General features: G+C 34.7%; 2 protein-coding genes across 4 annotated transcripts in view; one reads left to right on the top strand and one right to left on the bottom strand.

Annotated features, from left to right (window-relative positions):
* Positions 1–15352, bottom strand: part of CCDC146 (coiled-coil domain containing 146) — a 69612-nt gene that overhangs the window by 46512 nt on the left and 7748 nt on the right. The window lies entirely within an intron of this gene.
* On the top strand, positions 2705–9274 carry FGL2 (fibrinogen like 2). The gene is made up of 2 exons (XM_032107808.1): positions 2705–3458; positions 6191–9274. The coding sequence occupies exons 1-2, from the start codon at positions 2720–2722 to the stop codon at positions 6895–6897; spliced, it is 1446 nt and encodes a 481-aa protein (XP_031963699.1). The 5' UTR covers positions 2705–2719; the 3' UTR covers positions 6898–9274.

Genomic DNA, 15352 nt, shown 5'->3' with positions numbered 1-15352 from the left:
CTTGTAGAAAATTCTCTCTCATCAGGAGGGATTTGATTTATGGCAGGGTTCAGTGTCATTGTATTATGCAGAACACTCTAGATCTAGAGAAGTCCTATCTGGGAAGAAACTTTGTTTATCAACAAACTGCAGGTCTCAGTTTAAATCTGGTCCAATATTTCTGCCATTAGTTAAACTGCATCAGCATCTCACAGCTTAAGACTACTCAGTGTCCTTTCTAAGGGCAAAGAATGCTGAAAATCTCAGATTTGATAGTTTGCTTCATTTATTCCCAGAAGGATAAGAGACATGAAACGTGAAAAAGGCTGTGTCATACTATTTTGGGTTCCTGAAGAAAGAAGAGAGGTGTGACAAGTTGTTGGGAATGGACATTCCCTAACAGAACAGGAAGAAAGACCAGTACTCAATTACAGGAGTGCACAGGTAGGGGAAGCATACAGACTGGTGGAGAAATGTATCTTTTGGACTCCAAGCAGACTGGTGACAGCTTAGCAGCAGATCATCAGACCAGTAATGAAATCAGGAGGATAATAGAGCAACTCAATATTACAGATGTCTCATCCAAGGGAGGAAGCAAATATCCCAAAAGGAAGATATATATAGGACTAAAGAATGGATGTCTCAAGACATGATGTTTGTTTTCAAACAGTGATGTTTGAAAAGTTCAGATACCTCACCTCACTATCTGAACTTCCTTTTTTTTACATTCAGCATTAGCAGAAATTTCTGCCCTTCTAGATGTTACAATATTCTAAAGATAGTTTAGGTTTTCAATGCAGCACAGCAATCACAAATTACAACAATATTTGTTATCCATTCAAATACTTCAAGGCAAATCATAGAATGTCATCTATCAAGGATAATTATTATTCATTTTACAGATACAGAACAGTTTGTCCAGTTCAAAGTCAAAAAGCAGATAGCAGAGTTAATTGTAAACTGAACAAACAACAGTGTGGGGGGATTGTGGCTTCCCAAATAACAAGGATTTAAGAATTCTATTCTATTTCTAAACCCTCTCAAAAGAGGCTGGTATGGCTTTCCTCCATTTGACAGTAGCAGCCACACACAAGAAGAAGGCTCTGAAAATACCTGATTTTAGACTAATACAATGAAAAATTAGCATCCTGTTAATCAAATAAAAAAATTTAAAATTTTACTTGCAAATTAAAATCATACACTTTATCTTTTACAAACATTTCAGTTTTTATGCATTTTTAACAAAACCAGAGTGATGTCAGTATCTTACACCTGAATGGTGAGGGGTTCCTTTCACCTCACTGCTGGGGAGCTATCATGATCTGAAAGGGGGAGACACAGTTTTGCCACATAACTAAAAGCACCACAGCTTCAAAGATGTTCCTTTAGAAAATGGGGAAGGTAAAAAAAAACCCATTCAAAACCCATCTCCCAAGAAAGTGCCCAAACTTTTGTGCTATGCAGGAATCTGAAGGAATTCTTGCAGCGGGTTAGACAAGTAAGTTTTTTTACCAAGCCTCCTCCCCGTACTATCAATATAAGCATGTGGTGTGTATAATGTTAGTAACATCAGAGAGAACATAAACTTCTGGATTATATGTGTGACTAATGTCTGCTTAATGTTTAATCTGTGTTATGAGTAATTTCAAATAGGGTTTAAGGAAATAAATGGTTCAGATTGGACTAATTTAACAAGAACTGGTGTAAATACCATTTACTCATGCAAATTATTTGACTCTTGACTGACCTGTGAATGCATAAAGACATATCCACGTAGCCTTTTTCTGAGGCACAGGAAAAATGACACAGATCATGAAAACTGCACAGGCACACATGGCAAAGGTGTCTGTGGAATGAGAATGAGGGAGTACATGGCAATTGTCACCTCTAGAAGTATTTCATTTGGTACGATCAGCAGTAAAATACACAACTAACTCTGAAAGTTGATATAAGGCACAATAAAAAGAAGAGCAATACCTCAAACTGATGAGAGCTCTTTCCCTAGGCCTCTGCCTCACTTTAGATTTAGAATTTGGGACATTAACCAGAAGATCAGGATTTTCTTTGGTTTCCCATACAATTAGTCTAACAGGTAGGATCTCATACATCAAAGGGGAAACCTTCACTTAAAAAGGCTCAATAAGAAGTACCCCATATCAGATAATAGTGAATTTTAACTGTGATGTGCCATACAAATTATGAATATTCAAGATAACTATTTTAAGGTGGACTAGGCGAAATAGTAAGAAGAAAGTGCTTTTCATCCTCCTGAATTTGTGACTCTGTACTGAAAAATGTTTGTAACCAAAACTCCACGTGTGTTTCAACATGTTTTCAGTTTTAAGTAATTTATATGAATATATGCATTAAATTTGAAAAAGTTTTACGGAGAAGGGGACTGACTGTCAGTAAAGCTACTGTTGTGATAAACTTCAAACTGAGAAAAGGGCTGGTTTTCATTTTCTCCACCTGCTGTGCTAAAATCATGGTCTGCTTTAGAAAATAAGTTTTAGACCATTCAAGTATTAAGAAATAGATGTTAGAAGACTGTTATAATAAAGAGCTAGGTGATTTTTTTCCAAAAAAAGAAAATCCATGTACAACAAGGAATGAAATTAAACTGCATAACATGCATTTCATCATCTTGCTTACAGAAACTAGCTCTGAGTCAGGAATACTCACTGAAATGTGGTACTCTTGCAAGCACTACCTAACTTTGCTCTGCTATTAATCACTCGTGATGCAAGCACTCCCACCCATTTCTGAGAACAGTGTAGGCTGTCTGATAAGTCACAGGCTTCAAGCTGCCCTTATAAAGTTGTTCCACTTCTGCATACTTCCTCATACTGCTAGTTTCTCGGTGAAGATGAAGCTCCTCATTTACATAGTCCTGCTGAAGTTAACTCTCCTTGCTTTAACAAATGTCTTTGCAGTTGTTTTAGAAGAGGAAGAGAATGCTAAAGAAGCAAAAGTTACTGAGACTTGTCCTATAAAGCTCAAAACTAATCGGAAATGTGATGAAGGAGAGGATTGCCCTTATCAGATAAATCTGCCTCCGATGACCATCCAGATACCCAAAGAATTCAAACTGCTTGAGAAGACTCTCAAAGAAGTACAGACCCTTAAAGAATCAGTAAACAAGCTAAAGAAATGCTGCCAAGATTGCAAGCTGCAAGCAGATGACAACCAAGAAAGAGAAAGAAGTAATGAATTCCTGCTACCTAACACTGCAGAAAACACCGAAAGCCAAGATAACAGAGTAAAGGAACTGCAGAGCAAAGTTAACAGAATGGCAACCAGCTTAAAAAATGCAAAGAGCCAGATTCAGACACTGCAGGGTCGTTTAGAGAAGCTGAGCCTCATAAATATGAACAATGTGGAACATTATGTTGACAGCAAAGTTGCAAATTTGACATTTGCTGTGAACAACCTGGATAACAAATGTTCTTCTAAGTGTCCAGCAATGCAAGCAAAACCTGGTATGTAATCTGTTAATTCTTACTGCTTGTATAAACTTTCTGTGCATTTTACTAGTATTAGGTAAACAATTAAAACATATATTTTACCCAAATAGCTGTGTTATTACCTTCACAAGTATCTGCTCTTGTAGTGTTTATTTATACTCCTGTAAAACATTTCAGCAGCCACTAGAGGGTTACTGAGAGCTGCAGGTGTTCAGTCCCTCCTAGAATTGGACTTCATTAGAGGGATTCAAAACATTAAGTTTTAAAGGACAAATTTTTTGCAATTTAATAAGTAAACATGAAACATTATTTTACACCATAATACCCTTCATTAGAGACATTAAACATCAGTGACGTAAACATATTTTCTCCTTGGATGAAAAGGGGTAAATTTTCTCTAGGTGTGCCTTAGAAAACAGCATTTTTATTTTTTCCCACTGCAAAACTGCAGATACTCTGAAAAGGGGTGCAAGACATCATCAATCATTAAGTGAACCTAGAAAAATGCTTCGTTTTTAACAGATGGATAATAAAATAATTTTCCTATAATCCCAGCAAACATCTGAAAGGCTCAGCTAAAAAAAGCTTACTAACAGCACTTCTTGACTGGGTAACACATGTACCAGCATTTTAACACTAAACCCTTTGCATTTATTTAATATAAGAGCAGTATAAAACAGAAAACAGGTGTTATCACTGACAAACAATTTTTCTTTTACCATTTAATTCTCCTAATTAAAATAAAGGAATAGAACTAATACTCTCTTTCTAATTTTTACTGTTATTAAGGCAAGATCGAGGGGTTTTCTAAAATTCATAAAGTTTTTATCTTACATATAAGAATCCTTGAAAACAAGAAATGTTCCCTAGATTGTCAATGTATTCTATCACATCAAACATAGGAAGATTAAGCCTTCAAGAGACAAAACAGAGAAAGATCAGGCTGCATTACAATCTTTAAGTCTCTAGCTTAGCATCCAAGATTAAAATAAAACTGTTCTTCTGTCTACACATATCGAAAACAGAAGGATCTGCAAGTGTACAGTGTATGTACAACTGAAATTCTTGAAAGTGTGAAAAGAGCAAATAAGTAATAATAAAGGTAATGCTTTTACTATATCAGCAATCAGCTAAATCAGATAAAAATCACTACAGATCAATTATGTTCATTCAGATACAAAACATTCACAAAAAGAATGAGTAATTTTTTGTTATATTAATAATGGGCAGTGAATCACATTCAAGTACTGTACTTCATAACAGACTAAATTAATTTTAGATATTCCTTACACTTATTGAAACAATGAGTAGCATTCATAGCACATGATCATGTAGATATTCCTTTTCTTTTACAGCAACATGCCAAAAGCACTTGTAGCAGCAATATATCCATTATGAAAGCCAGCAAGGAAAACAGCTACAACTTTTTCCTATCCAGGAGCTATTCCTGCACCCACTGAAAGTATAGTAAAACTTTATTTAAATAGGAGTTGAATTAGATTATAGAAGCATTTTATCGTCAATGTATATTCTTTGACAATATCTGCTCTGAAATTTAATCCACCAAAGATCTTACACAAAGTTCAGTGAAATAAATGAGAATGTATTGTGAATTTAGACTTGGCTTTAAAGCCTTTGACGCATATACTTTGTGGTTGCATAAATGTCCAGTTTTCTGGCAAACAAGAAGTCCTGAATCTTATTCCCTGCTGTAGCCTGAGATCAATCCTCACTTTCAAGAAGTAGTTAATTTAAATTTTCTAGGAAAAATTACAATTTTTCCTAGACACCAACAAATGAACATGCCCATACATTCAAATCTGCAATGGGAATGAACATTATGGTTTTGACTCTTAACACAGAACTTCTGAGAGCTCTCCATATCACTTAAGAATGGATTTTCCCTCTGAAGAAAAAAATGGGGGGTATTTTTCTTCTGAGTAAAACACATCACCCATTGGTGGAAAAAAGGTACCGTTAGTAGTAGATGCTAACATTCGTCCTTTCTCTAAAGCCAGAGATGCCACATACACAGGAAAGCATCATCACTTTTCCACCTTCATCTTTCTAGGAATCACACAACAGATGTGACAATTTTATTACTTTTTTCCTGCTTCCTAAAGTACAGTCCACATTAACACAAAAAGCATTCCTAATGATGTTACATTCTCTATCAAATAACATTAGCTTAACAATAGCCAGGTTAACATCATTCCCACACAGACAAAGTTCTTCCTCTAACATATTGCCAGATGGAGCTATAAATTATAGACAGGGTGTGAAGCTAAACATTTAAATACAAAAAGCAGCAAGTGTGCAAACACAAAGCATTAGAAATATGGACTGAAGAAATCAGTCTATATTTGTAATATGGAAAATTCTAATATGGAAAATATTATTTCAGAAATCAGAATTTACATGAGATAATGAAAGGATAGAGTAGAGAAAATGAGAAAATGGAAAGCAAACAATCAAAATGCCCTTATATTAGGCATTTTGATGAAAAAACGTAGTTTAGATGGGGTTTTTTGGACAGCTATCTGATGCAGAGATCCTACGTGGCATCTGTTATAAAGTAAATCCGATGGAAAACGTGTTTGCCTTGGAACTGAAATTGCTGCAACACTATTTCCAAAGTAAAAGTCTCTCCAATGCAAGTTCTGTATGCCACATCAGTGTGGGTAAATTTTTTCTGTATTTTTAAATTGAAATTATGTTTATTCTAACACTACCTGTTCTTTCACCAGTTATACAAATAATGCAGAGAGACTGTGCTGACCATTACACAGCAGGGAGAAGGAGTAATGGAATCTACAGGATTAGCCCTGACCCCAGAAACGAGAGCTTTGAAGTTTACTGTGACATGCAAACACAAGGAGGCGGCTGGACAGTGTTGCAACGACGTCAGGATGGCAGCACTAACTTCAACAGAACCTGGAATGACTACAAACATGGCTTTGGAAACCTCAGCAGGGAGTTTTGGCTAGGCAATGACAAAATTCATCTCCTGACAAGGAGCCAGGAAATGCAACTGAGAATCGATCTTGAAGATTTCAATGGAATCAGAGAGTATGCAAAATACGACCACTTCTACGTGGCCAACGAGTACCTCAAGTACCGTCTAAGTGTCCACGGCTACAGCGGCACTGCAGGAGATGCCCTCCACTACAGCAGGCACTACAACCACGACCAAAAGTTCTTTACGACCCCAGACAAGGACAATGACAGGTATCCCTCGGGGAACTGTGGGGCGTACTACAGCTCTGGCTGGTGGTTTGACGCCTGCTTGTCAGCCAATCTCAATGGCAAGTACTACCACAAGAAATACAAAGGTGTTCGCAATGGCATTTTCTGGGGTACATGGCATGGTATTTCTGATGATATTCCCACTGGATATAGGCAACCCTTTAAATCAGTAAAGATCATGATCAGACCCAAAAATTTTGTGCAGTAATTCTACACATTTGTCTTAACTAGTTTGCATTGGATTGCACTCAAAATCATACCTACTCAGTATTATACTCAGAAATCAAGTATCAGTAATGTTTGGCAAAACATTGTTCTAGACAAAACAACATACTTCCACATAATTTTTTAGAGACCATTTGACCCATATAATGTATTAAAACCAGCATTAAAGTACATGAATAGTTATCACTAAGACTTAACACCAGTCAAGTCTTGGTTTCGTTATGTAAATATTCTAAACATTGCTTTTGGTGCTTCTACTGACTGTGATATACCACATTTCATGATCTAAAACATTTATATGGTCTTCCACAAATTGTGTCTGAATGACTCCTACATTTTAACCTGGAAATAATTCAGAGGTGTAACTAATATAAATTTGTCAACACTTTAAAAAAAAACAACTAGTCTCTCTAAAACAGCCTTTTTCTATCATCTATCCTTCACAACTTCCAAGTTATACCATAGCAATATCAATATCACTTAGGAAAATTAATAAAAATCATTCTTTTTAAAGAACTAGAAAACAGAGGGCCACACGGTTTGCCCAAAGACATCAAACAAGGCCTTGAAGAAAACAGAAAATGAAGATGATTCCTCAAACTTCTTCCCTTTATCAAAGATTTTTCAAACAAGTTGGTGGAAGAATTGAATAAAAGCAGAGGAACTAATTATAAAATCATAGAATCATTTAGTTTGGAAAAGACCTTTAAGATCACTGAGTACAAGTTTTAACACGGAACTGCCAAGTCCACACTAAGCCATGTCCTGAAGTGTCACATCTACACATGGAGAGAGCATGTAATGAACAACATTCTTGCTCTTTTTGGTTCCTCCATTCAAGCTCAAGGTCCTATTTGTCATTTGTAGGAGAAAGGAGCCATTATGTAGATTATTGCACATTTATAGAGGCAGGTAGACAGGTAGGAGGAAGACATCAATAAGAATCCATATTCTTTGCTTTAATGCCTCTAAATACATACAAAGAGTTTCCAGTGCCATTTTGCTTTCTCCTGAATCCTTTAGGTAAGTCAAATATTACAAGATGCTCTTGTAGAGAGTCAAGCTCTCATTTAAATATTTCTCAATCTAGGTATCATTGGACCCTAAAATTAAAAAAAAAATTACAAATGTTTTGTGACATAAGAAAAGACTGTTCTCCCCATTTTTAGACTACATGTTTCGTAGTCACAGAAACATAAAAATCTACTGTCAATTCGAAGCAAAAAAAGAGAATATATGATGAAAGATTTTTTTCTAAATATAACAAATAAAAAAATCTAATTTTCAAATAGTTCAGGAAGCTCAAATTAGAGATACTGTTATTAACTCTGACTTTGTAGATAGTGAGCACAAGTTTGACTGCAGATATCTATGCCATGTTTCTATAGACAGTGACCAACACTGAGTGGAGACACAATTTATCTTAGCAAGAGGCTATTATACTGTCTTGCTTATACCAATCCTGAGATGCAGAAAAACTACACTAAGACTCTATTTCTTTATCAAGTAAAGTGTGGTCATTGCTGGCATAGCCTTTTTGATTAAAAGAGACATAAAAAAAGAATATAAGTATACATCTGACCTAATACTTTATAAATATGATCTCTACTGTTTTTTTAAGATTATAAAAAACTATTAGAGTTATAAGTTATGCAAACAAAAAACACTGGCAATTGCTAAATTGTAAAATACTAATATATATTTTAAAGAAGTAAATACTTTGAAGGATAATTCAAGTGTAATTTGGTTTATTATATTTCAATTTTAAAGAGCAATGAAAACTTTTAATTGCAAGATGTATCATCTTTCCTTGAGAGTATGTTTTGAAGCAATAGAATATTTATTTTGGGATAAAAAATAGTTGTCTAAACAAAACAAAAAAAGCAACTTATCAAGTATTGGTTAGAAGAGCAAATATCTAATTGCATATGATTATAATTAATCATTTTGCATGAAATGCACAATTTGCTCCTATTCATTATATGATAACTAGCTAAGTATGATTTACAGTATCTACAAGCTTCTACTTGAAAATGTCTTTTTACTGCTAAGTTGTTAGAAAAGAAACCGTCCTTTTAAAATCTTGCTTAAAGGAAACTTGGTAAAACACAGGAATTTTAACAGAATAGGAAAATCACCTACAGAAGCTTTGTCTCATGTCTTTAAAAACAGAAAGTGAAAAAAAAAAAGAAAAAGAAAGTGTAATGCTGTTACAGAAATCTGATTAATACCTGTCTGGAACTGTTGTAGCTGAATCTCTGTCAATGTGTACTAGTTTTACAAAGTGTAACTTCATCTACTTGTTGCAAACATTATTTTTGTTTTTTCTTGGTGTAATAAAATTATGTCACACTGTTAAAGCTGTACTACTGTAATAGATGTATATGAGGACTATAAAAAAATTCTCGTAAGTAATTTTATTGAAGCAGTAAGAAAACACCAATAACCAACACAGATGACTATGTGACATATGTATTGACAGTTCCTTAGAGATCTGTTTTGTGACCCTTTAATTGCCAGATAATACCAAGGGCTGAAATCTCAGACATTTTTTTGAAACTATTCATATTTTGGAAGAGAAAAAAGTAATTGCCCAATCAAGAGTCTACACAACCTTTATCTTTAACATGAAAGAGGAGAAGCAAACCGATGTTTTGACCTTTCAGATCACATAGAAGAGTCATCAAAGCACATGAATACAAATACCACCCCAAATTAAATTATACAATTTTTTTATACAGAGAAAAAGCCCTTGATTTCTGCCTAAGGCTTAATAATTCAAAACATGTCTTTCAATCTATGGAAAACATCTATGTAACACTAATTATCATATGAAAACACTTGTGGTTTTAATCTTGCTAATATTTAAATTGTGAATTTTAGTGGAAAAAATTACTAACAGTGGGTTTCCTAGCAAAATTCCTATGGCTTGTTTCCAAAATATAAAGACACAAGCCCATCTGTTCAATGTGATCAGCCAAGCAGACTGTCATGTCTTGGCTTTCTATGCATTGCTTAAACAAAACCAAACTAAAACCAGAAAAAAACCCCAAACAAACCAGAGAAGAAAGGAAAAGAAGGTTTGAAAGCACTGGTGCTTTTTCCTTCCCTTTTTAATGCAAATACCTGTTTCCTTAATGGTGTTTATTGGGAAAGACTGCAGTCAAACTTAAAGTGACTTGAGAACAACAGGTAGCTTGATAAATTGGTGAGAAAACCCCTTACTTTTACGTGTTTATTTGAAAAATAACTTAAGATGGTTGCCAATCCCTACCCAGACCCCTGTTGACAAATTAAACCAAAATCAAACAAAAGTGCCAAGTTTACTTAGCTTCTATGATTTACATGTCATGGAAAAACCAAAGCAGGAAGTATGCGACTTTGAATTTTCATAGAGCAAAAAAAAAAAAAAAAAAAAAAAGAGAGAAAATAATTAAATAATGGCCTACAAAGAAAGAAGATTTAAATACATTCAATATAGTTTCAGATTTTTTGTGTTTGTGGTCGTTTTCTTTCAGGAAAGAAAGAGAAAATAGTACATATAGGCCTGAAGACATTGACATAAGTTTTAAAGAAAAATGGCTAGGTCCTGCTAAATGCAAACATTCCACATACTAAATCGATCTCTTTCATTCAGTGCTTTAATTAAACTTTTATGGAGCTATAGCTCTTCTGCCAGAAGTTAATTTGGCTGTCACCCTCAATGGTAACCAGAAACAGAAAACAATGTTTTAAGATGGTATGTTAAATCTAACCCTCACACAAGTCATGAGAACATGGAAATTATGAAAGCAATATTATTTTTTAAGTCCTCATTCATCAGTTTTTTCCGATCTCAGTAAAAGAGTAATCCATTTGGAAAATAATAATGGGAAAAATAACCAAAATTAACTGATTATGTTCATATAATCAAGATGAACTGTAAGTTTAATTAAGATTGCATTTCAGCGGGAATAGTATGCCCTCATTTAAAATTACACAGTACAAAACAATAGTAGGCTTTACACACTTTTAAGCAATTACATGGAGTGAATAATTTTTATGGAGAAGCAGGATCCACTTTGAGAAACAGAAATTCTCATGCCTTTCTTCAGACAGAGTACAAAAGCCTCTCCGCTTCCCTCCAAAGTTTAACCTCCATATGCTAAATCGAAATACAAGGATTCTTTCTCATGCAGATCTCTAAGGCTCTGTTTATTCAGGAGTGTTTGGACCCAGGAGCTTTGAATACCAGGAATCCCCTTTTTAACATTTAAAGTAACCTCGTGTGTAACAGATGATTCTCCACCTCTAATGTTTTTATTGAATGTAAGATTGGTTAACATTTCTCTGGCTTCCTCATCACATGGCTGGTAGACCCAATTTTAGTACAGATTTGCCTTGTCTCAAATACATATTTTAGGTGAGAAAACAGGAAGAGGGAGATAGCTTTGGAAAACAATACAGCAATCTACTTGTCTTGTCAAGTCTCATGAGTTTCAGAAAGGGCTCAGAAAAGGCCAAAATGCAAGATGTTACAGTTAAAGGTTATTCCTTTCACTAGTCTCACAGCCTTAGAGAGCTCTAGCTCCTCTGCACGGTATGAAATCTGCACACTTGACTTTATAACAGCGCAGAAAAACAAGACATCATAAATACTTTCAAACAGCCTTTTCAGAAATGAACAGAAATACCACCTGCTTTGTGATAGTTCAAACACACCCAACCACTTCCTGGCCTTGTTTCCTCACAATGTCACCTGCTAGTGGTAAAAAGAACCTCTCTGTAGAACGAGCATGTTACACCAGCTCTGTTCCCATTCCTGCTGTTTGAAGGCACCTGTACATTTGCCCAACTCCTCTACAGCTTTTTTAAGAACAATCAACTTTCCTTTGGCAACAACCACTTGCTTTAACATTCACAATACAAACTATTTCCTACTTGCTGAAGGCTGGTGCAAAAAACCATACTCTAGCTTACGAACACATTTTCATTCCTAGCTGACTTTCCAAGTGACCACACTAACACAATCAAAAAAGATTTATTTAATTAGCAGTCAGATTCCTGTGCGTGGAGGTGGAGACAGTATCTTAGCTGTCTGTGTCAACATATTTATATGCTTTTTTGTTGGGCCAGGAGCCTTTGAAGCTTGTAGTGTGGAGTGTGCCAGGATCAGCTTAAAACTGTTGTTCGCATTCAACATTCAAAGCTGTGTCAAGATTTTTATATCTTTGATAGAGGACACACATATTTGGTGAGTACTAAAACAAATTATGCACTGTTATAGTCACCATGCAAAAATACAGTGATGATCATACTTTGTAATAGCAGAAAGCACATTACAGTATGTGTAGGGAGACAGAAATGAAAATGGTGATTAAAAAAAAAAAAAAAAAAAAAATCCTAATCTACCAAGGCAGTTTTTCTAGGAAACTTTTCATTTAAGGATAAATAAAAAAATTTTAAAGGAAAGTTGTTTAGAAACACCATGTAACCTAAGTTAGGAGAGAATTAAAAACCAGTTTGTTAGCAAAAGAAATTGGAAACAACTGTAATTTCTAGAATGGTGTTTAGATGTCATTACAACACTGAAGAACTATATGAAATATTGATTCCTAGTATTCATATTTGAAAGCTGTAGCCAACCTTTATGTGACTTCCTCTTCTTTCCTGCAGCACAGATGAGAAAAAAGAGAAAAATGGGAAGTACCTTTCTCTCCTTAAACAACATTCAAACACTGAACATATACACTGTTCTATGACTTTAAAGCTCTTCCAGATAGCAGATAGACATGAATCAGGATCAGATAATCAGAAACAAATTTTGCTTGAGAAGTCTTTGTTGATTTTTGGTAAACATGGAGATTTTTCTCTGTGTTTCCACTAGAATCAAGATTTTGGTTAGCATTTTTATTAGCAGTTCAACCACTTTTGGCAGCCAGGAGTATAAATTCACTAATCTCAGAAAGACTCTGAGTTTCAAATTAGTAATGAAAAATATTCATGAAAGGTTCTTTCTGCTTCCTGATGGCAATAGGACACCTGGACTTCAGTGATGAAGAAATGTGGCATGATAGTGACAATTTCCATCAAAAAAAGCAGCACAAATGAAAGATTTGGTGCTGGTATCACATAGGGGGCACTGACCATTTTACAGGATACAGAATGTAACAATTTGCAATAGACCAGTCAGGAAAGTCTTGCAAAGGAGTTTATTCTTTTGCAGGTTTAGATTTAGCAAATAAATGGATGATGTTTGTTAGCAGAAAGGGATTATTGTGGTACCTTCCAAACAAGGTATCCGCTCACTGGATCTGGTAAATAGTAAAGCACTTTTCATTCACAAGTACACTGCTCTGCAGACTTAATAGCTGCCTCAGAGCATCCACTGCAAAGACATGCAAGATAAATGTTGCAGAATCATTTTTCTGGTATGGTTTTAAAAATGGATGTATACATTTGACTGAACTATCTTTCTAGCCTAAGAACATGTCAACAAAAGGAAGAGAAAGAAAAAGCACAAGACATTGTCTTAAGTAAAAAGACCTCAAACTGGGAGAAGATACTCACCATTTGATTTCTCTTCAGGGTTTTTTTGTTTGATTCACTATCAGACTGGGAAGATGCATAGAGTAGGGGTCTTTTTTTACATCTGGGATTGGGATTTGGGCAACAAAACAAAAATTAAGCAACAGAAGAGGATTTGAAAACTGTAATAGATTACAAACTAAACATCAACAACAGCATTATGACAAATGATGCTTTATTTATTTATGTTCCCATTAAAACTGGATCAGGTGGAGGAAAGTAAAACACAGCTTGAGTGGCCAGTGGGGAAAAAATGTTGCTGTGCAATCTGGTGAAGAGCAAAAATTATGGGAACAAAAATGAATAGAAGGGGCAGGAGGCAATTCATAAATTGGTCTTTTTCAATTTTCATTCTGCATAATCTTGTCATTTTGAGCATTTAATCCAGTTTCATGTCATGTTTTGTTGCTTTTTCTATTCAAATGACAATTTCAGTTTGTTCTCTGCTGCTTTTGCAGTAATAGTATTGTTGTAGCAAGAATGATGTAAGGATAAAGGGAGAGGTTAAGTGTATTATATTACCATCTGCTGCAAAAAAAATTATAAATTTGCAGCAAAGGGTGAATACAAATTTAGATAATTTTGTTGAAGCTAACTACTACAAAATATCCATTTAATAAAATTATGGCTCTTTAAATTTAGACAATGTACACGTATGACAAAATTCAATACATTTTTTGCTGCCTTTTAAGAATAAGATTACATATACATGGCCTGTAATATACTAAAATCAAAATAAAACCAGCATGATTTATTGCATCTTAATGTAGCATTTATTCAAGTAATATATTTATTTCATCTCACAGGTACTAGATTATGTAGTTTTTCACGAAAGTCATTAACATAATGCAGATTGATTTATTTCCAACACTAGAAGAAAACAGGGTATGAGGAAAGATTCACAAGTCAAGAAACTAAATTAGAAGTGTTAGAGCAAAGATCTTTATTTCAAGGACACAACAACAAAGGCTAAAAGAAGTAGAAAGTTCATTTTGTGAATGTATGGCAGTACTCAACAGAGCAGGACAATGTCAACTTGGTAATAAATAAAAACACTTGGTGAAAAGAAGTCATGACATAGTGGGCGGCTTTTGTTCAAACTTTGTCAAGTTTTTAGTATTTCTACCTAACCCACAAAGCTAAATAATGTTACTATGTTTTATTAAAAATAAAGGAGAGAGAGTTTGCATGTTTGACTTCTTGCTCTTTGTATGTTTGAGTACCTGCTGCTTGCTTACATGAGAAAAATGAGACTGTCTTGACTGGAAGAGGGCATATATCTGTTTTTAAAGAAATCCTATAATAACAAAAGATGTCCCTTCTGATTAGTACATGCTGTGCAGGCATAAATGACCGGTCAGTGAAACTGAGATAATATGATACAATTCTGCTTCTGTGGAAAAATCCTGAAAGCGATTCCAAGAAGTTGAAGTCAGCATCAATGCAACAACCTCTATGGTGACTGAAGTCATACATTTATCCCTGAATTATGTATAAAGTTCAACAAAAGAAAACAAATACGTCAGTGGAAGAGAAGAAACGTAAATAAGTGATGAAAAGCCAAACTCACCCATAAAGTAAAAGTGCAAACTGTTAAAAATTATGGTAAAATAAACGAGCCATAGTGCCCTTCTAGAAAATGACAAAATGACAGGAAGACCTCATTTATGAAATATTATGCAAATTGCTTACTTTGGTTTTCCACAGCATGTTTTCTCCTGAGTTGGGAACAGCTCTAAATACTAAGGTTACCCTGTATTTGCCATTAATGGTTTACAGTGTCATCAGTATTAAACAATTTAGCCTTAAATTTGATATGCAGAATAACCACTTTGGAAAGACTTTTTTTTGAGAAAAAAAATCAGGCAAAT

The sequence above is a fragment of the Corvus moneduloides genome, chromosome 4 (genome assembly GCF_009650955.1).
Source record: "Corvus moneduloides isolate bCorMon1 chromosome 4, bCorMon1.pri, whole genome shotgun sequence".
NCBI classification, from domain to species: Eukaryota; Metazoa; Chordata; class Aves; order Passeriformes; family Corvidae; genus Corvus; species Corvus moneduloides.
The sequence above is the reverse complement of the archived record's forward strand: the minus strand, read 5'-3'. Positions and strand labels throughout refer to the sequence as shown.